The following is a 25983-nucleotide window of genomic DNA, read 5'->3' as shown; positions in this document are numbered from 1 at the left end:
TCCCACAGAGGGCTGAGATTGGTATCTGAAAATTATTTATCTCTCCTCTCTTTCTCCAGGCGGCCGCAATGTGTGGGCTATCTCTCCAGAGGAGAGGGACAAACATGATAAACAGTTTGACACCCTCTCTCCCGCGACGGGCTTCGTCTCAGGTACCAAGACTATGCTTGCATGCACACCAATATTTTAATCTCTCCCTACTGTAATGTCGCTCACTCGCGCTCTCACTCTTTCTCTTGTTCGCACTCCAGGGGAGCAGGCCAGGAAGTTCTTCCTGCAGTCGGGTCTTCCCTCCTCAGTACTGGCAGAGATATGGTGAGCTTCCTTCTCTGTGCTGGGAGAAATCTTGTAGGCAGCTGCTCTCCAGTCACCCACACTTGATTGTCCTGAGGAAGTTATGACCCTCTCTCTACCCCCAGGGCCCTGGCTGACATGAATAAGGATGGGAAGATGGACAGGTTGGAGTTCTCCATCGCTATGAAGCTCATTAAGCTCAAACTTCAGGGCACACCCCTTCCCTCATCTCTACCAATCATCATGAAGCAGCCGCCAGTGCCCGCCCCTTCCTCAACAGGCGCCATGTCCTCCTCACGCTATGGTACGTTAACACTTCTATTCTCTTTTTATTTCAATGTTTTATCTTATCGTTCTAATAATGTGTGTTTCCTCTGTCTCTCCAGGAATGGGCTCCATGCCAAACCTGTCGATGATGCCTGGAGCCATCGCCATGCTCACCCCCATCCCCATGACATCCAACTTCGCATCCATGACCCCTAACCTCTCATCCATGACCCCTAACCTCTCATCCATGACCCCTAACCTCTCATCCATGACCCCTAACCTCTCATCCATGACCCCTAACCTCTCACCCATGGCCCCTGTGACTGGCCTCACTCCTATGGTCCCAATGGCAACAGGCATGGTCCCCCTGGTTGCCACGTCAACAATGCCCCTGCTGCCGTCCCTGGGCAGCCCCGCTCTCCCCAATGGCACTATGGGTATCCTACAGCAACTTCCACCAGGACACATGGGGACAGGTAAGAGGAGGACAGGCTCTCTCTTTCTCCATCTTTCTCTCTCTTTCCTTCAACCCCCACCCTCTCTCTCTCTCTCTCAATCTGTATGGAAGTGAATAGAGAGTAGAAACTGCTGTGTCACCATTCTCAATAACTGAGTGGATATCATGGTGTATTTGCAATGTAACCAAATGGTAAATCTCAGTTGAAATTGATAAGGACTTTTATAATGCGTGTGTGTGTCAAGGCCTGCCTCTCTCTGTGTCCTACACCTCTCCTCTGGGTTTCTCTCCTGGGATGAACAAAGCTACGTCACTGCTGGACCTAGGCTCAAGCAGGTAACACACACACTTTATAGGATCTGACCTACATCTCTACCAATTTAGATGCCAATGGACTGTTTCTACATGGGCTAACTCTATAATATGCTCTCTCTCGCCATCCATCTTTCTCGCTCTCTCTATCCAACTGCGTCTCTCTCTCTCTCCACTCCAGCTCCAACTCTTCATCCACCACCTCCCTGGCAGGAAGTTCTCCTAAGACGGCGCCCTCTGACTGGGCCGTGCCTCAGGCCTCGCGCCTGAAATACAGACAGCAGTTCAACAGCCTCGACAAACACATGACGGGATACCTCACAGGTGGGTGCTGCTGGGAAATATAGGCAAACAGATGGGCAGCCGTCCGACAGGAGGGTGGCTATGGGTAATTTAGTTTACCTAAGGAACCTCAATGGAATTAAGTAATTGACTACTGTGTTATCCTTGTCAGTTTTCAAAATGCATGTACTGTGGATAATGCAGCTATATGAGAGATGGGGGTAATGTTCATGTGGTAGTTAGGAAGGGAAGACACGTGAGTCGATTAAGATGCACCTCGTGATGGGTGGAAAGCCTGGCATACCTGTGTGTGTGTCATACTTGAACCGAAGCATTTGTGGAATGCGGGGTGTGGTTGTCGGAATTTGTGTCCACTGGGTTGACGACTTTGCCTTTAACATTCCTAACTTATGGCCTTGTTGTGGAAGACTGCTGCTCTACTGGTCGTATGTGTGTGTGTGTGTGTGTGTGTGTGTGTGTGTGTGTGTGTGTGTGTGTGTGTGTGTGTGTGATCTACACCTTCTCCTTTCCTCTCAGCTACCTCTTGACAGACCTGTTCTGGGGAAACTGCCATTGTATCTTAAGACTCACTGTCGGAAACCAGTGTAGGATCACTTGGCAACTGTTTCTGAATCCTTTTAAATCATTCTTATAATTTGGAGGTTGTCCACAAAGACTGCAAGTTATAAATCTTGACGTAATCGACTGAGATTGCTTTATTCTGTGTGTGTGTGTGTGTATTTCAGGTCAGCAGGTGAGGAATGCCATGGCAACCACTCTGCTCACTCAGACACAGCTGGCCACCATCTGGTGTGTACACCTTCATCCTCAACTTACAGTTGTACCTGTATAAGAACGTTTGACCTTTGCAGTAACGTGCTTCAAAGGAGGAACCTAAGAATGTGTGTGCACGCGCTAATCTCTCGTATCTCTCTCTCTGTCAGGACCCTGGCCGATGTGGATAAGGATGGGAAGCTAAGAGGAGAGGAGTTTATTTTGGCCATGCATCTAGTGGACATGGCCAAGACCTCCCAACCCTTACCTCTCACACTACCCATAGAACTAATACCACCATCACAGAGGTACACACACACACAAACAAACCCCTACCTAACCCTTCTCCTCTCTCTTTCTGGAAGGGGTGCCGTGAATGGGACCAGTTTATCTCTCTATGCTGGCATCACTGAAGAACTGGAGGCTGAGCCACCACAGAAACCCAAAAGCAACTGTATGTACACACACGCACGCCCACTCACTCTTCTCCTGTATGACTACAACACATACATACATTATGCATCTGTACACATCTAATGACTATTGACTTATGATACTCGTCTCCCTATCCTCTCTCTCCCCACCCATCCCTCCCTCCCTCAGTATCGTTTGAGGATAAATTCAAGGCCAACCTGGAGCGAGGGAACGCGGAGCTGGAGAAAAGACGACAGGCTCTGCAGGACACACAGAGGAGAGAGGAGGAGAGACGCCAGCAGAAGGAGAGAGAGGAGCGAGAGAGGAGAGAGCGGGAGGCCAGAGAGCAGGAGGAGAGGAGAAGGAAGGAGGAGGAGAGGAGGCTAGAGCGACAGAGGGAGCTGGAGAGACAGAAAGAGGAGGAGAGGCTGAAGGAGATTGAGAGAAAAGAGGTGAAGAGGCATGTTCTATAATGGGCCAGGGCTCTGTGTGTGTGTGTGTGTGTGTGTCCACGTGTGTGTGTTTGACTGCGTGTCGGTTCCCCAGGTGGCGCAGCGTGAGTTGGAGCGCCAGAGGAAAGAGGAGTGGGAGAGGAGGAGGAGAGGAGAGCTGCTGAGCCAGAAGAGTCAGGAGCAGGAAGACATCGGCAGACTAAAAACCAGGAAGAGGAACCTGGAGATGGAGCTGGAGGCTGTGGTGAGGCTACACTAGGGCTGTTAAGGTGACCGTAATTACTGCCACACCCACCGGCAGTCACGAGTCATGACCGCAGTCACGGTAACTAGACTTCTCCAAGCTCTGATGCTGCTGATGGTCATTAGTAACTTACCAAACGTGGTAACTGCCTGGTACTCAGCACCCTATTGTCCCTCTAACGCTGACGTCAATGCAAATAAAATTTAACATCCAATCAAACATGAGAGCCTATGATCTCATGTTGCTCAACATTTCATTAGGCTATGCATTTGCGTGAGAAAACAGAGTTTTGATGGCCTCTTAAAAAGAGGATCCCATCAGAATTCTATAGGCTAGGCCTATTGTATTTATTTCTCAACTCTCCTAATATTAAGCACATTGCTTATATTTACAACAGGAGTATAACCTACTTGGCTGGCAAGAAAATGAACCACAGGAAAAGCGTCCTCCATTCACTATTTAAATGCTTAGATGACATGTATTTTTCCCCCCTGTTCCGAGACAGATAATGGTCCATTCTAAATCGAAACTAATTTCACACGTTTATATTATTTCAAATATGTGAAGACAAGATTAAATCAGGAACAGTCTGATGGGTGACAATATTAACCTATCACTTGTGAATGATGCCCAGCTTGTGTGCAGTAATGCAAGAAACAGCGCATGCCTTTTTTTGTGCAACTCTTTCAAGTCATAGTCTCACACCTCTTGTAGCTTAGCCCATAGGCCTATATGTTTCGATAAGGTTTGTATCACAACTAAAGTGGCCAAATAACTTATTGAAATGAAGCACATTAATCTGCTTTACAACCGGTGTAGAGCCTAACTGGCATACGTAGGCTGCACGTGAGTTTCAAGTTTAGGAAAGATCACTTTCACCATAATAATGCACCTTTATTATAAAGCATTTTATGCGAAATCGCATTTGCGGTCACTTTTGAGAATGGTGTTTCCCCCTAATTGATTGCGTTTTGGAACATTTGTGCTTTTAGCCTACTGCCGTGTGCGCATGGCTGCGCTTATAATGTGATGAAATAGCCTAATAACATTTTAAGCTAAACGATCTGATCTGTTGCGTCAGGCTCATTGCTTTCGAAAGGTTTTTTCTGGGTGAGTGGTTGTGTTAATTTGGGATCTATCGCATCCCACAACTGTCCCAGACTGTTTGACAGAACGACAAGTTTTTTTTATTTATTTATTATTATTTTTTTTTTACCTTTATTTTACTAGGCAAGTCAGTTAAGAACAAATTCTTATTTTCAATGACGGCCTAGGAACAGTGGGTTAACTGCCTGTTCAGGGGCAGAACGACAGATTTGTACCTTGTCAGCTCGGGGATTAGAACTTGCAACCTTTCGGTTACTAGTCCAATGCTCTAACCACTAGGCTACGCTGCCGCCCCTAGTTGATCAATAGAATAGGTACACTTTTGTACTATAGGGGATAGTAGATTGACATAGGCTAGTGCTTTTGCTGTTTGTTAGGGCTTACTCATCTTGTTGGCTGATGAAAAGTAAATGTGGATAGTTCTTCTAGCATCTTCAATATGTACCTCAGAATTCAATAAGAAGGACGTGCGCAACTGCGTCCCTGACGTATCAGTCTTCACTTGTAGCCTACTTTGGAGCTGAGATGGATGCCTGTGAGAAGAACCCGATCACGTGACCGTCATTGGCCAATAAGTATTTAGATATCTGAGAGAGCCATGTGAGTGAGAGGTGCTTCGGAACACGCAGCCTGTGATCTGAAGAATTTCATTATTATATTCAGCCCAATATTGGCCTCAAAAGGCATGGATTTTTTTAAAGGGGCATTACGGCCATACTAGGGGGATGCTGCCTGGAAATTCAAGGCATTATCAAGTGCTTGTCAAATTGTGAATGAGAGACTGATGAAGCTTGTGTAAGAAGCAAAGCAGAGCTCATGCTTTTCATGCAACTTTTTTCAAATCATCATTAGTGTCCCATCATGCAGCCTTAGAATTTATAAAAAAATCTAAACATATCGCCCAACTTTTGAAACTAAAGTTGCATAAATTACTCTTAATTAAGCATATAGGAGGACCTGTGTCTTTGTTAACTGCTCAACACAGAATAGCCCCATGTGCGCACTCCCTCAGAAATCATTTGGAGAAACCATCCTTTCAATTTTATTCAGCTATGTTCAATTGTATTCTTCATACTATGAAATAATATAAAAGAATACCACGGAATTCTAGGCTAATCTTGTCTGCTAAATGAACTAGTGTAGCCCATGTGGCATAGCCGGATCAGGACCTAACATAAGGACATCTCAGAGTATGCTATTCTGTTCTTCTGAAATAGACAACATTTTCTTCATAACATGTTTCTTTAGTCCTGTCTAAAATAAATCATGGATTTATTCTGATGGTGTAGGCTATATTAAATGGAGATGTTCCAAAGGTCTGCATCAGTGGCTTGTATTCTATGTGTGGAAGCCAGGAGATGCTAAATGTGTTTTGTTAATTAACGGTCAATTACCGTGAGACCGGCAGTTATTTCCTTGACAATCGACAGCTGACAATTTCATGACCTCCACAGCCCTAGGCTACACGTGCGCACATGCACGGCTATAGTCAGTCACACTCACTCTTTCACTCTCTCTCCCATTTTCACTCACTTAAATTCAAATGAGCTTCATTGGCATACTCAATCACTCTGTTTCTCCATTGGTGTCATAGTTCCTAATCTACCAGAATCCCAACTATACCTGACCACATCTCTCTCCTAGGGTAACAAACACAGGCAGATCTCTGAGCGGCTGCATGATGCTCAGAGCAAGAGGAAGGTGCAGCGGAGCGAGCTGGAGCTGACCAACCAGAGACGAGACACAAGCAGACTGGACATAAACTCCCTGCAGAGACAACTAGAGGTGTCTGTCTCAGTATTAACTGTATTCTCAGTTACTGTTTGCCTCATTCCTTCCTTCGTGTTTCTGGTGTGTCGTTGTCTCCCCCCCTCCTGATGATGCATTTGTTCCTGTGCTTAAGGAGTACCAGAGGAAGCTGTCCCAGCTGACTCCAGAACAGCAGAGGCTCAGTGACAAACTGAGGAACATGGCCCTCAACAACCTGCCTGGTATGGGCTGGGGTTAGGTTAGGTTGAGACTGGGGCTAATTTAGGCTGTGGTGGTGTGCTAGACTAGTGTTTATGGATTGTTTATACAGTAGGACTGGGTTATATGGCTAGACTAGACACATTTTCCCCTTCAGTCAAACATAACAATCTCACATGACTGAATAGGAACCTATGTTGGAAAACCATAGTGAATTCTACTGAACATTTTCCTCCTGTCATTCTCAACTCTTCTTCTCCAGTCTCCACCATGTCCACACTGAAGCGCAGCGCCAGTGAGAAGGACGGAGTGTGTCGCAAACTGAAGCAGCAGCTGGATGCTCTGGAGAACGAGACTGCTGCTAAACTGGCCGACATGGACCAGTACCAGAACGACATACAGGTACGGACATTTAACATTTTAGGTCAGCTGGATGTCTAACACCCATGTCTCGGTGAATATTAACACTCACTCGCTCAAATGTTATGGTAATATGTTGAAGTATTTATTTCAGCTTTATTTAACCAGGTAGGCAAGTTGAGAACAAGTTCTCATTTACAACTGCGACCTGGCCAAGATAATGCAAAGCAGTTTGACACATACAACAACACAGAGTTACACATGGAATAAACAAACATACAGTCAAATAATACAGTAGAAAAATCTATAAACAGCATGTGCAAATGAGGTAGGATAAGAGAGGTAAGGCAATAAATAGGCCATGGTGGCCTGAAGTGGATATATGATATTAACGTGATTTGATTTGAGACGGGGCTGGAATGATTCAGTATTTGTGTGGCTAATATGATTGATAACCAGTCTGCTCTGCTGCTTCTCTCTGTGTCTAAACTACCACTACAACACTGGCCTTTTTCTCCTCCTTTTCTTCCTCTCTTTCCCTCCCTCCATCCTTTCCTCTCCCCCTTCCCTCTATCTCCTTCTCAACTCTCTCTCTGCCCCCTACATATTCCCTCCTCCCTCTCTCCTGGCCTGTCTTGCTGCAGTATGGGGATGCTGATGACTGCCTGCTTCATGGTCTCCTCTCTCTGGTCAACTGCCTTAGTAACCTCTTCTACCTCCTTAAGGTGCTCTCTCACTCTCTCTTTTCTTCTCTCTCTCTCTCTCTCTCTCTGTATTTGTGTCTAGACTCTAAACCACTATTCCATGAATTCTCCAACCCCTCTCACCCCTGTGCTTGCTGTGCCACCTTGTGGGTTTGTAGTTTGTGCTTCATGTCAAATCCTATGTCGTTTACCTCTCCCTCGTCACAGGTCATTGTCGGTCAAAGATCATGTTGTGCCTTTGTTATTCTGAATACGTCCCACCCCGTTTAGTAATTGAAATGTGCTCTCTTATTGATGTTGTGCATATGGTAATATCAGGATCTGAGAGAGAGCCAGCGGAAGCAGCAGTCGGCTCTGGATAAACTACGGAGCATCAAAGAGGACAAACGGAGAGAACTGGAGAGACAGAGGGCGCAGGAGGAGGAGAGGAAGAGGAGGGAGGAGGAGGAGGCCCAAAGGTGACCTGGTCTCTCCTCTACGCACACATATACACGAACACACACACACACAGTGTATTCAGACCCCTTCACTTTTTCCACATTTTGTTACGTTATAGCCTTATTCTAAAATGTATTCAATAAAACATTTTCCTCATCAATCTACAGACAATTCCTCATAATGACAAAGTGAAAACAGGTTTTTAGATACTTTTGCAGATAAAATTATTCAGTATTCAGACCCTTTGCTTTGAGACTCAATCTGTTTCCATTGATCATTCATGAGATGTTTCTACAACTTGATGATTTGGAAAGGCACACACCTGTCTATATAATGTCCCACAGTTGACAGTGCATGTCAGAGCAAAAACCAAGCCATGAGTTTGAAGGGATTGTCCGTAGAGCTCAGAGACAGGATTGTGTCGAGGCACAGATCTGGGGAAGGGTACCAAAAAATGTCTGCTGCATTGAAGGCCTCAAAAACCGTGGCCTCCATCGTTCTTAAATGGAAGAAGTTTGGAACCACCAAGACTCTTCCTAGAGCTGGACGCCCGGCAAAACTGAACAATCGTGGGAGAAGGGCCTTGGTCTGGGAGGTGGCCAAGGGCCCGATGGTCGTTCTGAGAGCGCTCCAGAGTTCCTCTGTGGAAATGGTTTTCCTTCTGGATGTTTAGCCCATCTCTGCAGCACTCCACCATTTACGCCTTTTTGGTAGAGTGGCCAGACGGAAGCCACTCCTCTGTAAAAGGCACATGACAGCCAAATTGGAGTTTGTCAAAAGGCACCTAAAGACTCTCAGACCATGAGAAACAAGATTCTCTGCTCTGATGAAACCAAGATTGAACTCTTTGGCTGAATACCAAGCGTCACGTCTGGAGGAAACCTGGCACCATCCCTACTGGAGATGTTTTTCAGCGGCTGGGACTGTGAGACTAGTCAGGATCGAGGGACAGGTGAACGGAGCAAAGTACAGAGAGATCCTTGAGGTAAACCTGCTCCAGAGTGCTCAGGACCTCAAACTGAGGCGAAGGTTCAGCTTCCAACAGGACAACGACCCTAAGCACACAGCCAAGACAATGCAGGAGTGGCTGTAGGCCAAGTCTCTGAATGTCCTTGAGTGGCCCAGCCAGAGCCTGGACTTGAACTTGATTTGAACATCTCTGGAGAGACCTGAAAACGGCTGTGCAGTGATGCTCCCCATCCAACTCTGCAGATCCTCTTAAGCTCTGTCAGGAAGAATGGGAGAAACTCCCGAAAATACAGATGTGCCAAGCTTGTAGCGTCATAACCAAGAAGACTCGAGGCTGTACTGAGTAAAGGGTCTGAATACTTATGTAAATGTGATATTTCAATTTAATTTGAAATACATTTGCAATCTTTTGCTTTGTCATTATGGGGTATTGTTTGTAGATTGATGAGGGAAAGTAAACAATTTGATACATTACAGCCTTATTCAAAAATGTAACAAAATGTGGGAAAAGTATTTCCAAATGCACTGTATACACGCTCAAGCATGATTTGTTTTGACATTGACATTTTGACCTCTTTCTCCCTCCCTCCCCTGTCTACCCAGGCGCATTAAGCTGGAGAAGGAGCGTCAGTGGCAGAAGAAGCTGCAGAGAGAAGAGGAGGAGAGACAGATGAGGTTGCAGGAAGAGAGGGAGGCCAAACTGAGAGAGGAGGAGGAGAAGGAGGTGCAGGCCCGCCTCTTAGCTGCTAAAGAACAGGCAGAACGGGAACGCAGAGCAGAGGAGAGGAGAGAGCAGGAGAGGAGGATGCAGGAGGAGAGGAGAAGACTGGAGGAAGAGGAGAGGAATATGAGGGAGGAGGAGAGAAGGAAACGGGAGGAGGAGAGGAAGAGGGAGGAGGAGGAGAGGAGAGAGGAAGAGAGGAGGCGACAGGAGGAGAGGAGGAAGCAAGAAGAGGAGGATTGGCGCAGGAGAGAGGAAGAGAGGAAGAGGTTAGAGGAGGAGATGGAGAGAGAGAAGGAGGAAGAGGAGAAGAGGCGGCAGCGGGCTGCGGACGCAGCAATCCGAGACGCAGAGGAGAGGAAGAGAGTGGAGGAGGAGAGGAGAAGGCAGGAAGAGGTGGACAGGAAGAGGCGCGAGGAGGACAGGAAGAGAGTGGAGGAGGAGAGGAAGGAGGAAGAGAGGAGGCGGCGGCAGGAGGAGGAGGAGGAGGAGAGGAAGCTGAAGGAAGAAGCGAAGAGGAAGCTGGAGGAGGAGAAGAGGAAAAGACAGGAGGAGGCGTTGCGGCCGAGTGCAGGGAAGACAAACATCCATGACAAACTGTCAGCCCTTCTCAGAGGCCTAGAGGAGAGGAAAGGTAAGGAGGAACAACTAGACATTCAACTGTTTCATTCCCCTGCATTCTTTTTATTCATTCATTACCTTTATTAAACCTATATTATGATATCGAAAACAAAAAGGCACATGATTGCTCTGGTCAAATGTAGCTCGCAATATAGGTGTAATGAAAGATTAATATATTTTCAAATGTAAACTGAGGTGCTGTTATGTGAATGGCTATTCCAGGTGGTCTGCAGCCCCAGGCCATGGAGCACAGGAAGTCTGCGGCGCTCACTTCCTTCCGGGCGCTCTACCCTTTTACAGCTCGCAACCAGGACGAACTCAGCTTCGAGGCCGATGAGCTCATCGAGGTTAGAACCATAGAGATGACTAATTCTAAATGTAATTCTACACGGTCATAATTTCTGAGTACAGGTTTGTGCTTCTTTGTTGTTTGACCTTTGTGTGCCCGTTCATGTGTGTCTAGGTGGATGAGAGTACGGAGCGGGAGCAGGGTTGGCTGTATGGCTGTCGGCAGGGGAAGATGGGCTGGTTCCCAGAGAGCTACGTGGAGAGACAGGCCAAACCAGAGACACCTGCTGTTATTAATGCAACTCCAGCTGCCACTACCACTGCTGTTGCTACTACTGCTGTTTATGCTACTGTTGCTAAACAGGCCCCCAGACCACAACTCTCCACTCCCAAACACACAGGGTAGGATGGCTACCACACACACACACGCACAATTACTACCCATAGGTCCTTTGCCTAGGACCGTGTTACCTTTCCTCAACCCTGATGAGACATTTTATATGGTGATTCATGTAAATACTGTACTACTGACACAAAAGTTCATGACATTTGACCCTTGATGTCTTCTAGGAAACCCGGGGGAGACGCTACCATGCCAACGGGACAGAACTCCGCCTTCACTCCTACACACGCCCCTCACCACACCCCCTTGGATCAGATACAGGTATAGGAGAGGGGTGGAACGAGCCAATTGGAAGCAAGGGATGAGTTGGTGGCCAATATCGTGATTGGTGATGGATGGCTCCACCTTCTCAGGAGCACAGCACAGTGGCACACCTGTTTCAATTAGTCAAAGGCTTTATGATTAGTTGACTAATTGAATGAGGTGTGCCAGCTTAGGGTTAAAACTAAAATGTAAATCGTCTGCCCCGGGGGGGCCCGAGGAAAGGGTTGGGTAACCCTGGTCTGGACTCTAAAGACGGTCTGTATTAAATCTCTGAACACTGAAGGGATAGGGGCAAGGGGTTGTTATTGCTCCAGGTATTCCACAGTACTGTGCTGCCATAGCCGCCCTCACCGTAACCTGTACACAATATAACCAGGACGTTGGAGTGGAGGAGCAGGAAGTGTTGGGTGATATTTACACTGTAACACCCCACACAGATCACGTTGCTACGTAGTTAGCTAGAGGACTCATTTTTGTATCTGTTCCACAGGCAGAGCCATTGAGGCCATCTCCGTTTTGAAATGGTCCTGAACCATATCTTGTGTGTCATTCAAATCAAATCAAATTTATTTATATAGCCCTTCGTACATCAGCTGATATCTCAAAGTGCTGTACAGAAACCCAGCCTAAAACCCCAAACAGCAAGCAATGCAGGTGTGGAAGCACGGTGGCTAGGAAAAACTCCCTAGAAAGGCCAAAACTTGGGAAGAAACCTAGAGAGGAACCAGGCTATGTGGGGTGGCCAGTCCTCTTCTGGCTGTGCCGGGTGGAGATTATAACAGAACATGGCCAAGATGTTCAAATGTTCATAAATGACCAGCATGGTCGTATAATAATAAGGCAGAACAGTTGAAACTGGAGCAGCAGCACGGTCAGATGGACTGGGGACAGCAAGGAGTCATCATGTCAGGTAGTCCTGGGGCATGGTCTTAGGGCTCAGGTCCTCCGAGAGAGAGAAAGAAAGAGAGAATTAGAGAACGCACACTTAGATTCACACAGGACACCGAATAGGACAGGAGAAGTACTCCAGATATAACAAACTGACCCTAGCCCCCTGACACATAAACTACTGCAGCATAAATACTGGAGGCTGAGACAGGAGGGGTCAGGAGACAGTGTGGACCCATCCGAGGACACCCCCGGACAGGGCCAAACAGGAAGGATATAACCCCACCCACTTTGCCAAAGCACAGCCCCCACACCACTAGAGGGATATCTTCAACCACCAACTTACCATCCTGAGACAGGGCCGAGTATAGCCCACAAAGATCTCCGCCATGGCACAACCCAAGGGCCAACCCAGACAGGATGACCACATCAGTGAATCAACCCACTCAGGTGACGCACCCCTTCCAGGGACGGCATGAGAGAGCCCCAGTAAGCCAGTGACTCAGCCCCTGTAATAGGGTTAGAGGCAGAGAATCCCAGTGGAAAGAGGGGAACCGGCCAGGCAGAGACAGCAAGGGCGGTTCGTTGCTCCAGAGCCTTTCCGTTCACCTTCCCACTCCTGGGCCAGACTACACTCAATCATATGACCCACTGAAGAGATGAGTCTTCAGTAAAGACTTAAAGGTTGAGACCGAGTTTGCGTCTCTGACATGGGTAGGCAGACCGTTCCATAAAAATGGAGCTCTATAGGAGAAAGCCCTGCCTCCAGCTGTTTGCTTAGAAATTCTAGGGACAATTAGGAGGCCTGCGTCTTGTGACCGTAGCGTACGTGTAGGTATGTACGGCAGGACCAAATCAGAGAGATAGGTAGGAGCAAGCCCATGTAATGCTTTGTAGGTTAGCAGTAAAACCTTGAAATCAGCCCTTGCTTTGACAGGAAGCCAGTGTAGAGAGGCTAGCACTGGAGTAATATGATCAAATTTTTTGGTTCTAGTCAGGATCCTAGCAGCCGTATTTAGCACCAACTGAAGTTTATTTAGTGCTTTATCCGGGTAGCCGGAAAGTAGAGCATTGCAGTAGTCTAACCTAGAAGTGACAAAAAAAAAGTCATTCATTTGTTGTGGCCACTAAAGGGCAGGGATATAGTGTAAAGAGATTCCTATTGGTTGGGAGCGATCAGCCAATGATCAGAGCATTGTCTTCAAATTTGGTTGCCTTGCAGACAAGCAAGGCAACCAAATTTAAAGACAATGCTCTGATCATTGGCTGATGGCTCCCAACCAATAGGAATCCCCACCCAGTTGACTACTTTAAAATGGTGAAGCCCTCACTGGCAATATCCCTGCAAAAGAAAACGGTTATATCCGTGATGAGTCCTCTAACTCCGTGTTTACGAACTCGGGTACTCCCAACAGTACACATTTTTATTAAAGCCCCAGACAAACGTACCTGATTCAACTTGTCAACTAATCATCAAGGAGGTGTGTTTGTCCCGGGCTAAAAGACATACAGAGCTCCATGTATGTGTGTGTAAATATATGATGCGGGTACTTGAAGACCAGAGTTGGGGAAACACTGCTCTGACTGTGTTGCTACCAGACTAGACCGATTATTCCTTATGCCTACTCTGATATACACACAGATTCAGACTGCACTGGTTAAAAGGAAGGGACGGACTGGTGTAAGGAATATGACAGAAACTCCCTCCAGCCTGCTTACACCAGTCTAGAACCAGTCTAGAACTTTTATATTCACGAGGAGTGAAAAGGGAGAGCTAGGGTCCTATATAGGTTTTTCGCTCAAACCCTAATCTAGCGCACCTAATTCTAATAATTAGCTGGTGGTTGAGCTGAATCGGGTTAGTTACGACTGGGGTTGGATTGAAAACCTGCAGGAGGGTAGCTCTCCAGGAGCAGGGTTGGGAGAGCCCTGAACTACAATCTCCCAATTTGACTTTGACCCTTGTCCTTCGGCTCTCTCTCCCCCTCAATCTCTTCCATCCCTCTGTCTACCCTCTTCCTTCGCTGTCTTTAACTCCCTCTACACCTTGTTCTTTTCTTCTGTAGGTGGCGGGTAGCCTGCAGGCCCAGGCTCTGTGTTCGTGGACAGCTAAGACAGAGAGCCATCTGAACTTCAGTAAGGACGATGTGATCTGGGTGCTGGAGCAGCAGGACAGCTGGTGGCTGGGGGAGCTCAATGGGGCGCAAGGCTGGTTCCCCAAAACATATGTCACACTCCTGGGAGAGAATGAAGACACCACCAAGTAAATACACGCCACACACAGTTTTTCTTTGTGTTTTTTTTCCCTCACCCACAGTTTTGGCAAACAGGCCCTTTTGTTATCAGTGAAGGAATTCAGTCGTGTTTGTGTAGAATTCAGTCGTGTGCATGTGTTTACTTATGTTATAATTGTTTTAATAATGTATATTTGTCTTGTTCCAGCTCGATAAATTCCCCTCCGGATGGCTCTGAAGCCACAGATGCTGCTCAACAGGAAGGTAGTTTGACGTTTGTGTCTCTGAGAGCTCAAGTTTTGTGTCATCCAATCAGAATGTCTCTGAGGTTATGTTTTGTGTTATACAATCAGAGTACGTGGCGCTGTACACCTATGAGAGCCCAGAGCCTGGCGACCTGACATTTAGGGAGGGTGATGTCATCCTGGTGACCCAGAGAGAGGGAGAGTGGTGGAGTGGAGGCATCGGAGACCGCACCGGGGTGTTCCCTTCTAACTACGTCAAACCCAAAGAGACAGACGTAAGACGCATGCAAACACACGCACAGTGTACTGCAACTTGTACCCGGCTTGCACTTAAGACCTAAGTACGGTAACTTGTTCTTTCAGACATCCAGCAACTCCGGAAAGTCAGGTCAGCCTGGGAAGAAACCAGGTAAGGACATCACACTACATTATTCCCATGCTGGGAAAGTACAGCCTGGCTGCTCCTTTTTCCCTCTCAACGTTCCTCTAAATCTGATGGAACTCCCTACTTGTGCAGAGATAGCCCAGGTGAGCACAACATACACGGCCACGGGGACAGAGCAGCTCAGCCTGGCGCCAGGACAGCTTATCCTCATCCTCAGCAAGAACCCCACCGGCTGGTGGCTCGGAGAACTGCAGGTTGGCTGACTGACTGGTTTAGACTAGAATGAAATCAGGCAATATGATTTTGATCGATACAATTTGCTTTAAATTGTTGATTGATTCATCTCTAAGGCGCGGGGAAAGAAGCGTCAGAAGGGTTGGTTTCCTGCCTCGCACGTCAAAATGCTGGGATCCAACAGCGGCAAGTCCACGCCAGCACCTCTACCAGGTAAAACACACACCCATCTCAGGAAACACACGTCTTTAGTAGGTAATGGGGGAAGAAGACCGGCTATCCTTTATTTGGAACTTCTATGCCCTCTCACACCTTGCTCTCCTCTCTCTCCCTCTCCTCCAGTGTGTCAGGTCATTGCCATGTACGACTACAAGGCAGCCAACGAGGACGAAATGAGCTTCTCCAAGGGTCAACTGATCAGTGTGTTCGACAAGAACGACCCCGATTGGTGGAAAGGGGAGGTCAACGGGGTCACCGGTCTGTTCCCAACCAATTACGTCAAGATGACCACTGCCGACACCGACCCCAGCCAGCAATGTGAGTACATCACTTTTTTGATGTGCTTTTCCAAAGTTTCTCAATTTAAGTGTTCACATGACAGGGTGGGCAGATAGATGCCTACCAGTACACATGACAGGTAAGATGGTATGTAAGATGTTAGTAGAGCCAGTTAGCATGGTGAGTCAGACTAGTCTAAAGTTTACCCCCCCCCCCTCAACTACACAACTGATTCAAATAATCAAAGCTTGATAATGAGTTGGTTATTTGAATCAGCTGTGTATCGCCAGGGCAAAAACCAAAACGTGCACCAACTTTGGGAAACCCTGGGTAAGAGTTTAGCAATGGTGTTATTTATACTCTTGGGCGAAATCTTTCCCTGTTGATTCCTTTCTACCATTTCTTCTAATTGTCACCTGTTCATCAATCCATCCATTCTTCTCACTCATGTTTTCCTTTCACTTCTCTCCCTCCCTTCCTCTTTTCTCTCCCCTCTTCATCTCTTTCTCTCTGTAGGGTTGTAGTGTCTCCTTCTCCTCCTCTCCGTCTGAGACCCACTATTACGCTCTCGACTGTTGGAGGCCCCGCCCCTTTACTAACCTCTGTCTGGTCACACCTCTGACCTCTAACCTCTGACCTTCTGCCTGTGTCTGTTTGGAGTAGGTTGACGTTATCCTTGAACACAAATCTAGGGTCAGACTAGCCAACCCATAATGCTAACTTGTTGAAGGGATAGTGCGAAATACTGGAAATTAAGCCGTTTTCTTACTTACCCAGAGTCAGATGAACTCGTGGAAACCATTTTTAAGTCTGCATGCAGTTTGAAGGTGCAATCATCCCTGACTTAATCTGTCATTGGGTAAGTAGAAAAATGCTGTAATTGCCATAATCTTGCTCTGTCACTTTAACCACGAGGGGAATGAAATAACATCTGTGCCAGTGGTTAGGGTTTAACTTCTACCTACTCTACCACTGATACAGGGTCTGATAGGTTGTCATCCCTTAGTGCACCGTTGCCCAAACTCTGTCCTGGTGACCCAAGGGGGGCATGTTTTTGTCCTAGTACTACACAGCTGACTCAAACAATCAAAGTTTGATGATGAGAAGATCATTTGAATCAGTGCTAGGGCAAAACCCCTAATGACCACTCCTTGGGGTCCCCAGGACTGAGTTTGGGCAACGCTGCCCTAATGATCAGAGTTAGCATTAACGTTAGGTAACCTGATCCTAGATCTGTGGTTCGGGGAAGCTACCTGGAGTATCTGTCCCTTTCCTTCCTGCTTTTTCAAGTCAACTCCCACCAACTGGCTTTTTTTAACCTGGGACTGAACCAAGAGCTGAGATTTGACCCGTCTGTCTGTATCCCTGCTGTCCTTAATGCATCCAATGACTTTTCTGACCTGATGTAGGACCCCTGGCTGAATCTAAAGAAAAACGTATGCAAGTTGAAACAAACATGCACATTCCTAAACGGTTTTCTATATTAGGACAATGTTTTGGTGTTTGGTGACGCTGAAGTGTAATGACTCTAATGTTGATCTAGTGGGTCTCTCTCTGTGGCTGTCCCCCTTTACCTGCCCCCTCCTTTCCTCCCATTTTGTCTTAGAAGGAGCGACAGATAATCTTGTTAGCCCCATTTTTATTTTATTTATCATTTAAGGAAGTTCAGCTCGCAAAGAACCCACTGATTCCTTACTGATTCAATAATGATGAGTCATTTGCGTTGGCCACACTGTATTTGTTAGAGGATTTGTGACAATCAAAAAGGAGTCCCCTCTGATTCAACTGGAACGATTCATCATTGACTGAATTCTAACAATTAATTTGCTCGGGCCACTGTGTGTTTTTTCGAAAGCCGTACTTGATTGTGATGATTCATATCTCTTTGAATCAACTCTTTGAGCTTTGCAGTGTTCAAGAGCAGAACAAACAACTAGTTAGAACCGCACCTTAATTCCTCTGGCGTTGACTATATTATTCTGATTACTGATGCTGTTTCTCTGCTGTGCCTATTTCCGTTTTAGTGCATGATCAAGCTAGAGTGAAGTAGCTAGCTGCTGTAACACTGAAAAGGAAACTAATCTATGCAAACTAATGGATGTTGTTAGACAACCAAGCACTGTCCAGGGGTTGGATTGCTCTTTCTCTGCATCCTACTACAGCTCCTCCTACTCTCTTCTGCTAAGGGGGGCTTGTTCCACATAACACAGTGAGACGATTTTTGAAAATGTACCTCTGTCTTTGCTTCTATCTGAGTCTTGCCCAACCGGTAGTGTGGAGCCGGCTGCGTAGAGTCCAGTTGGACACCAATGACAAAGGAATAAGGGCGCCATCTGCCGCCCGGTTTGGGCTAATCTGAATCCATGGTGAAATTAAAGGCTGCTTTTGAAATGTGTGTCGTCATCCCTGGGTGTGAATGTTAGGACAGCACTAACGGTATGACCATTTGTCTGTGGAAGAGATCAGTGTGTGTTTACAGTCAACACAACACCATTGCTATCTGAAATAAACACCCACAGTTTCAGAACTGGAACACAGTATCTAGATATTCTGATCTCTGGTTACCGTTTTATTTACCCGGTGTCTTCCCAAGGCAGGGTGACCGTTATCTTGGTCATCTGGAAGTACACACAGTCCTTCTCCTATTTTGGTACAACAGATTTAGCTGCTTGTCTTGCTATGGGCTTAGTGTCTGTGGATGAGAGGGCAGGAGGGATAGAGAGGACAAGGTGAGGGAGAGAGGAGAACACCAGTTAGAGGGTTGGCTAAAGCGAGAGCATCTCATAGTCTACCTGGGCAGAGAGAGACAGCAGAGAGAGCATGAGTTTACACAGTGAAGACAAGCTGCAGTTTCTAAGGCTCTGGGATAAGACAGAAGAGGGGAGGGATACTGGGAAAGAGAAGGAGACCACCTGTATGGGACTCCACGGCTGTCAGAATGGGCACTCTGCACAAGGTAAGAGTGCCCTTGCTTTGGGTGAATGTGTGTGGTTGGTTCTGAGACAGACTATCGATTGATGGGTTTAGGGGAGTGTGTGTGTGTGTTTTCAGAGTGTATACAAATGTGACTGTGCATTACTGTTCTGAGTATATACAGACGTAGGATCCTAATTTGACCATTATTGTCTCAGCAAAATAATCCTGCAGCTACAGGAAAATTCGCAGCAACAAAAAAGTGATCAAATTAAGATCCTGCATCTGTATGATTCCCTCCTCTCACTTGCTCTCTCTCCCTCTCTCTCCCTCTCTCTCCCTCTCTCTCTCTCGCTCTCTCTCTCTCACGCTCTCTCTCTCAGGGTGTGCTGACCTGAACAGTCTAGACTCTATGAGTCCCCAGGAGAGGAAGAGACAGGGCTACATCCACGAGCTCCTCCAGACAGAGGAGAGATATGTGGAGGACCTCCAGATAGTCATGGAGGTAACACACCAACACAGACGCTAGAATCGGTGCGCACACACACACAGCAAGCACGCTTATGTACTCTACTCCGTGTGTTCAGGTGTTCCATAAGCCCATGTCTGAGTCGGGCCGTCTGACAGAGGCAGAGATGGCCATGATCTTTGTCAACTGGAAGGAGCTCATCGCCTGCAACACCAAACTGCTAAAGTAGGTATTGACGTGGAGTGGGTTTAGGTGTGTGTGTGTTCACCAGTATGAGTGTCTCGGGCCAGATGGTAAGAACATGTGGTGTTTGGGTTTAAATGTGTGTGTGTGCTCGTAGGGCTCTGCGTGTGCGTAAGAAGACGGGGGGTGAGAACATGCCTGTCCAGGTGATCGGGGACATCTTGTCGTCCGAGCTGGCTCACCTCCAGCCTTACATCCGGTTCTGCTCCTGTCAACTCAACGGAGCTGCTCTGCTACAGAGTAGGACTGACAACCAACAGGACTTTAAAGACTTCCTCAAGGTGAGAGGGGGAGACTGGGAGGGAGGGAGCATGAAAGAACATGCAGTGAGTGAAGGAAGACAAGAGTACAGAGAGAGAGAGAGGAAATGAATGAAAAGACAACACATGATAAGTTGGAAGAAGAAGGGGCGGGAGGTAGAATACAACAGGAGAACGTGCGGTGAGTGGAAGAGGAGAACGTGAACATTTCTGATGCATACCAACCGGAGAGAGCTGATTATACATGGAAGGTTGTGTGTTCATATTAAATATTGTTTTTTCTCCATCAGAAAATCGCCACAGACTACCGCTGTAAAGGCATGCCCTTATCCAGCTTCCTGCTGAAGCCCATGCAGAGGATCACACGCTACCCTCTACACATCAAAAACGTAAGTGTGCGCGTACGTCTTTGTCTGCGTGTATAGTACCTGTGTGTGTGTGCGTGTGTATAAGTCGTGTGTGTGTGTGTGTACTTTTAACCCGTGTGTATGTTCCATCTGTGTTGTTTGCTCTTTGGAAAGCACTTTGTGACAACTGCTGATGTAAATAGATTGGTGTGTGTATTTAACCCCTGTCTTTTGGTTGTCTCAGATCCTGGAGAGTACCCAGGAGGACCATGCAGACCGCAGGCCTTTGAGAGAGGCTCTGGAGCGGGCTGAGGAGCTCTGTTCTCAGGTCAACGAGGGAGTCAGGGAGAAGGAGAATTCTGACAGGCTGGAGTGGATACAGTCACATGTACAGTGTGAGGGAGTCACAGAGGTAGACACAGACGCGCACACCGTATATATACACACACACACACACACACACAGTATCTCAAACACATCTGTAACCCTCCCTCTCTCTCCCTCGCAGAACTTGGTGTTTAACTCTCTGACTAACTGCCTGGGGCCCCGTAAGCTGCTCCACAGTGGGAAGGTGTATAAGATTAAGAGCAATAAGGAGCTGTGGGCTTTCCTCTTTAACGACTTCCTGCTGCTCACCCACGCTGCCAAACAGTTCAGCTCCTCAGGACCGGACAAGCTCTTCAGCACCAAGAACAACACACAGCTCAAGATGTATAAACCGGTGAGAAACAAACGGCACGGACGTGCTCGCACACGCTGGCATTTGTTCCAAATGGCTCATTTTGACAAGGAAAAGAAAGGGCACTTCCTATTTGAAAAGCGTCACTCATCGGAGCCCGTTCAAATTGAGAACATCCCTGTATCCAGTTTCTCAATGGTTATGACATGTATTATGGCACGGTTATGACAGCCTTATGAAGTGTCTTATGTTTTCTCCTGTAGCCGGTGTTCCTCAACGAGGTTCTGGTGAAGTTGCCTGACCCCTCCAGTGAAGAGCCCTTCTTCCACATCTCCCACATCGACCGAGTCTACAGCCTCAAAACCGAGAACATCAACGAGAGGTACGCACAGGCACAAACACAAATACAGGTGCACACACACTAATATGCAGGGACTCCACTCGCATTCCATTACCCTTGCTCATGTCCTGTGTGTGTGTGTGTGTACTTTTCGTTCTGCAGGACAGCCTGGGTGCAGAAGATTAAAGCTGCCTCAGAGGACTTCTTAGAGACCGATAAGAAAAAGAGAGAGAAGGCATACCAAGGTCAGTTTTCTGATTTTCTCTCTCTCTCTCACACACACACACACACTCCAATAGTTAAAGCAGGAGTCCTAGTAGTGGTGTGACTATTCTCGTGTGTGTGCGCAGCTCGTTCCCTGAAGGCCAGTGGAATCGGCCGGCTGTTAGTCACCATCCTGGAGGCCACTGAACTCAAGTCCTGCAAATCCAACGGTGAGTTTATAAGCATTCATACATAGAGTGGCAAGAAAAAGTATGTAAACCCTTTGGAAATACCTGGATTTCTACATAAATTGGACACCAAATTTGGTCGGACCTTCTTCTAGGTCACAACAATAGACAAACAGTCTTAAACTAATAACACACACAGAATTATGTTTTCATGTCTTTATTGAACACACTGTGTAAACATTCACAGTGCAGGGTGGACCATTCCACTTTACAAAACTTTCAGTTCACCAATATTCTTGGGATGTCTGGTGTGAACTGCTTTGTCGAGGTCATGCCTCAGCATCTCAATCGGGTTGAGGTCAGGACTTTGACTGGGCCACTCCAGAAGGTGTATTTTCTTCTGTTGAAGCCATTCTGTTGTTGATTTACTTCTGTGATTTGGGTCGTGGTCCTGTTGCATCAACCAACTTCTATTGAGCTTCAATTGGCGAACAGATAGCCTGACATTCTCCTGCAAAATGTCTCGATAAACTTGGGAATTCATTTTTCTGTCGATGGTAGCATGCTGTCCAGGCCCTGAGGCAGCAATGCAGCCCCAAACCATGATGCTCCCTCCACCATAATTTACAGTGGGGATGAGGTTTTGATGCTGGTCTGCTGTGCCTTTTTTTCTCTTGTTCGAGGCATGGTTCACATCAGGCAATGCTTCTTGTGAATAGCAAACTCACATTTTGTGAGTGTTTTTTATACGGCAAGGCAGCTCTAACCAACATCTCCAATTTCGTCTCATTGATTGGACTCCAGGTTAGCTGACTCCAATTAGCTTTTGGAGAAGTCATTAGCCTAGGGGTTCACATACTTTTTCCAACCTACACTCTGAATGTTTAAATGATGTATTCGATATCAACAAGAAAAATACAATAATTTGTGTGTTATTAGTTTAAGCACACTGAGTCTGCCTATTGTTGTGACTTAGATGAAGATCAGATCAAATATGATGATCAGTTTATGCAGAAATCCAGGTAATTCCAAAGTTTACCTACACAGCAGACATGAACTAGTACCACTTATTACAATGAGGAAGGTTCACTTAAGCAGTAAAGCCCGGGGTGGGGGGGCATATACCACAAACCCCCGATAGGTGCCTTATTGCTATTATAAACTGGTTACCAGTGTAATTAAAGCAGTAAAAATAAATGTTTTGTCATACCCATGGTATACGGTCTGATATACCATGGCTGTCAGCCAATCAGCATTCAGGGCTCGAACCACCCAGTTTATAAACGTAAACATGGCACATGTACAGACTGTATTCGTGTCTTGAGCACTGGTATGTATTAAAACCTTTCCCTCCTCTTCCTCTCTCCTTGTCATCCCGCTCCTCCTTTTCCTCTCCCAGGTAAGAGTAACCCTTATTGCGAGGTAACCATGGGGGCTCAGATCTACACCTCTAGGACCCTCGGTGACACGGTCAACCCCAAGTGGAACTTCAACTGTCAGTTCAACATCAGAGATTTGTACCAGGACGTCCTTTGCATCACCATCTTCGAGAGGGACCAGTTCTCCCCTGACGGTCAGCACGCACACACAAATCCAGACATTCTGGCCGTGCTGGCCAGGCAGACTAAATTCAGACGCGTGCCAGGTCTCAAATAGTTGTTGAACAGCTCACCATGTCAAATGATAGAGCAATCGCATGCCCGACTGTGCAGTTGGTGTAGTACGGTTTATGTATTGCAGCGTCTGCAATGTAGTCGGCCTGGAACGCAACCTCTGTGTATAATGTGTCGGACTGCTAACTAGTCTCTCCTCTCTGCCGTTTCCCAGACTTCCTGGGTCGCACGGAGGTTCCCGTGGCGACCATAAAGAAGGAGTTGGAGAACAAGGGTCCAGCGACGCGCCGTCTGCTCCTCCACGAGGTCCCCACTGGAGAGGTGTGGGTCCGCCTCGACCTGCAGCTCTTTCAAAACAGAGCATCCAAATAAGGACCTCTGGGCCAACACTGGACGTCCAAATAAAGACGTCCTGCAACTCTTCCAAACGAAGGACGCCAAAATAAGGACATCCTGGTCTGCCGCCACGCTGGAGGGCCTTGGTAGAAATTGTATGTAACTGCTGGTCCTAATGGTTAAGTTTGGGGATGCCGGATCCTAGATCTGTGGTTAAGTCAGGGCTAACTTTTACCTGGAGCTGCCATGGGTAACACTAACCACCTGATGAGCTAATGGGAATCCTCCCCTCCCTCATCGGAGATCAGACGTTCAGTCCTAAGCACTGATCTGAAGACAGTTTCTAGCCTTTGAGGTTTGACTGGGAGTAGGCATGGTTGGGTTAGTGTAAAGCTAATCCTAGATCTGTGTTTAGGAGCAGCTTCTAGCAGTAGTGGTTCTTCTTGAACCAGCAAAACACTTATGGCCTATGCACTCCTCTGCTACTGACTCTCACTCTGCCAAGTATGCTTGTTGTAAACTCAACCCAGGCCAATGTTTGTTGAAACTGTATTTATGTCATTACAGATAGTCTTAAATAAATAAGTAAATATTTGTTAAAGCTAAGATTTTGTTTGGGAAAGTAATATGAGGTCAAATGGAGAGCGGTTGGAAAAGTGTGGTCCTTCTTGCCACAATAGTTTACCACTGGACATGAGACTAATCTCAGGATTGAAGTCTTCTTCCTTTTGCTGCCAGTCTATATTACTGTATCAAAACCGGCTTCTTTTATTTTGTCTCAATCCGTTCATTTTTCTCTCTTATTAGTATAGTAACATTAAAGATACATGTGCAGAGGATTTTTAAGATACTGTGGCGACACTGAGATCTGACTGAGTTTTAAAACGACCGGTCTGTCTGACTCCCTTTAATGCTTGTTATACTAGACAACATACTTCTGCCATGTGCTCCCTCTCCAATATATGGGTGTTTCAATGGTATAGTTTATTTTGTCTTTGATCTCTTATAAATGTTGGGGAGGTATTGTTCTTTAATTGTGGTTTAGTTGCCTCAAATCCTAAAAGGGAAAAGTCTCTTTTTGTTTCTTCCACTCCCGGGCCCATATTCACAGAGGTTCAGAGTAGGAGTGCAGACATAGGATCAGTTTTTCCTTTTCGATCATAATGAATAAGATGATATGGATAGAGGGGACCTGATCCTAGATTAGCACTAGCCTGGTCCCAGATCTGTTTGTGCTTTTGCCTACTCCATTGTCAAGCCAAACATGTTCTGCATGATAATTCGGTTAGGAGTAGGCAAGAGAGCAGAAACCGACTGACACCCAGGCTAGATCAGCACTTCTACTCTGGGATACTCAGTGAATATGGGCCCAGATGCCTCCAGTGGCTCTATAACCATTAAGTGGTGTGGCTGCAGATGACTGGTGAGCCAGAGCGGCTCTTATTGATTTTAATTTCTGCAACTATCCAGAGATTTTGAACATCAAAGCATTGTATTCAGTGTCTGAAAAATCTTTCAGTAGCCTTTCATATTTTACAAAGGATTTCCAAGAATAGTCTTTGAAGGCTAACATCCCATTTGAACTATATTATGTAAGTCTTAAGTTTGTAAGACAGGAAGGGATTAGCTGGACAGCCAAGTAAAGTACCGATCTATCAGACTCTCGCTGCCTTTTCTCCTAATTTTATACTGAACAAAAATGTAAACAAACAATTTCAGTGATTTTACTGAGTTACAGTTCATATAAGGAAATCAGTCAATTGAATCAATTCTTTAGGCCCTAATCCATGGATTTCACAAAACTGGGTAGGGGTGCAGCCGTGGGTGGGCCTGGGAGGAAATAGGCCCACCCACTGGGGAGCCAGGCCCAGCCAATAAGAATGAGGTTTCCCCCACAAAAGGGCTTTATTACAGACAGAAATACTCCTCAGTTTCATCAGCTGTCTGGGTGGCTGGTCTCAGACGATCCCGCATGTGAAGAAGCCGGATGTGGAGGTGCTGGGCTGGCGTGGTTACACGTGGACTGTGAGGCCGGTTGGACATACTGTAAAATTCTCTAAAACTAAGTTGTAGGTGGTTTATGGTAGAGATTATGGTTTATGGTATTCTCTGACAACAGCTCTGGTGGACATTCCTGCAGTTTGCATGTGTGACACAACGGCACATTTTAGAGTGTCCTTTCATTGTCCCGAGCACAAGGTGCACCTGTGTAATGATCATGCTGTTTAATTAGCTTTACATGTTGTGTTTATATTTTTGTTCAGTATAATTTGAGCTGCACAAGTCTTCTATTGGGTTTTATTAATTTGAGGTTTAACTTTAAATCATGTTTTTTTGTGTCAATGATTCTATGTAATGATTACAGTGCTAACAGTGTGGATTCTACATTGCTACCTAACATGCAGTGTGTTCACAATGGGCACAGCATGGCACTCACTGAATCATGGCTCTTTTAACGATAATAAAAGGTATTGAAAACAAACTGTCCAAGATATCTAAACTGAGAACGCCCCTATAGTCATTGGTTTGTATAGACCTCACCAGCTTGTAGTCCTAAAAAACTGAAAT

General features: G+C 46.5%; 1 protein-coding gene and 1 non-coding gene across 2 annotated transcripts in view; one reads left to right on the top strand and one right to left on the bottom strand.

Moving 5' to 3' along the window:
- LOC112262431 (intersectin-2) overlaps positions 1–25075 on the top strand; it is a 35610-nt gene extending 10535 nt beyond the window's left edge. The window contains exons 3-39 of the mRNA XM_042329823.1: positions 60–152; positions 252–315; positions 420–598; positions 681–1037; positions 1264–1354; positions 1512–1654; positions 2359–2422; positions 2557–2840; positions 2990–3252; positions 3347–3496; positions 6248–6388; positions 6507–6594; positions 6834–6973; positions 7954–8093; positions 9646–9766; positions 10118–10195; positions 10642–10731; positions 10848–11074; positions 11243–11336; positions 14294–14490; positions 14670–14725; positions 14815–14981; positions 15070–15115; positions 15224–15345; positions 15442–15538; positions 15668–15862; positions 19120–19241; positions 19324–19430; positions 19546–19729; positions 19999–20097; positions 20300–20467; positions 20564–20776; positions 20998–21116; positions 21237–21319; positions 21425–21508; positions 22866–23039; positions 23294–25075. Coding sequence (XP_042185757.1) covers positions 60–152; positions 252–315; positions 420–598; positions 681–1037; positions 1264–1354; positions 1512–1654; positions 2359–2422; positions 2557–2840; positions 2990–3252; positions 3347–3496; positions 6248–6388; positions 6507–6594; positions 6834–6973; positions 7954–8093; positions 9646–9766; positions 10118–10195; positions 10642–10731; positions 10848–11074; positions 11243–11336; positions 14294–14490; positions 14670–14725; positions 14815–14981; positions 15070–15115; positions 15224–15345; positions 15442–15538; positions 15668–15862; positions 19120–19241; positions 19324–19430; positions 19546–19729; positions 19999–20097; positions 20300–20467; positions 20564–20776; positions 20998–21116; positions 21237–21319; positions 21425–21508; positions 22866–23039; positions 23294–23451 — 5198 coding nt within the window. The 3' untranslated portion in view covers positions 23452–25075. The remainder of the gene's footprint in view (positions 1–59; positions 153–251; positions 316–419; positions 599–680; positions 1038–1263; positions 1355–1511; positions 1655–2358; positions 2423–2556; positions 2841–2989; positions 3253–3346; positions 3497–6247; positions 6389–6506; positions 6595–6833; positions 6974–7953; positions 8094–9645; positions 9767–10117; positions 10196–10641; positions 10732–10847; positions 11075–11242; positions 11337–14293; positions 14491–14669; positions 14726–14814; positions 14982–15069; positions 15116–15223; positions 15346–15441; positions 15539–15667; positions 15863–19119; positions 19242–19323; positions 19431–19545; positions 19730–19998; positions 20098–20299; positions 20468–20563; positions 20777–20997; positions 21117–21236; positions 21320–21424; positions 21509–22865; positions 23040–23293) is intronic.
- On the bottom strand, positions 9482–9590 carry LOC112262473. Its single transcript, XR_002955357.1, has one exon. It is a non-coding gene; the product is annotated as a small nucleolar RNA snR44 (small nucleolar RNA).
- Positions 25076–25983: the final 908 nt, after the last annotated feature.

The sequence above is a fragment of the Oncorhynchus tshawytscha genome, linkage group LG11 (assembly GCF_018296145.1).
Source record: "Oncorhynchus tshawytscha isolate Ot180627B linkage group LG11, Otsh_v2.0, whole genome shotgun sequence".
Classification (NCBI taxonomy): Eukaryota; Metazoa; Chordata; class Actinopteri; order Salmoniformes; family Salmonidae; genus Oncorhynchus; species Oncorhynchus tshawytscha.
This window is presented reverse-complemented; position numbering and strand designations above follow the sequence as displayed.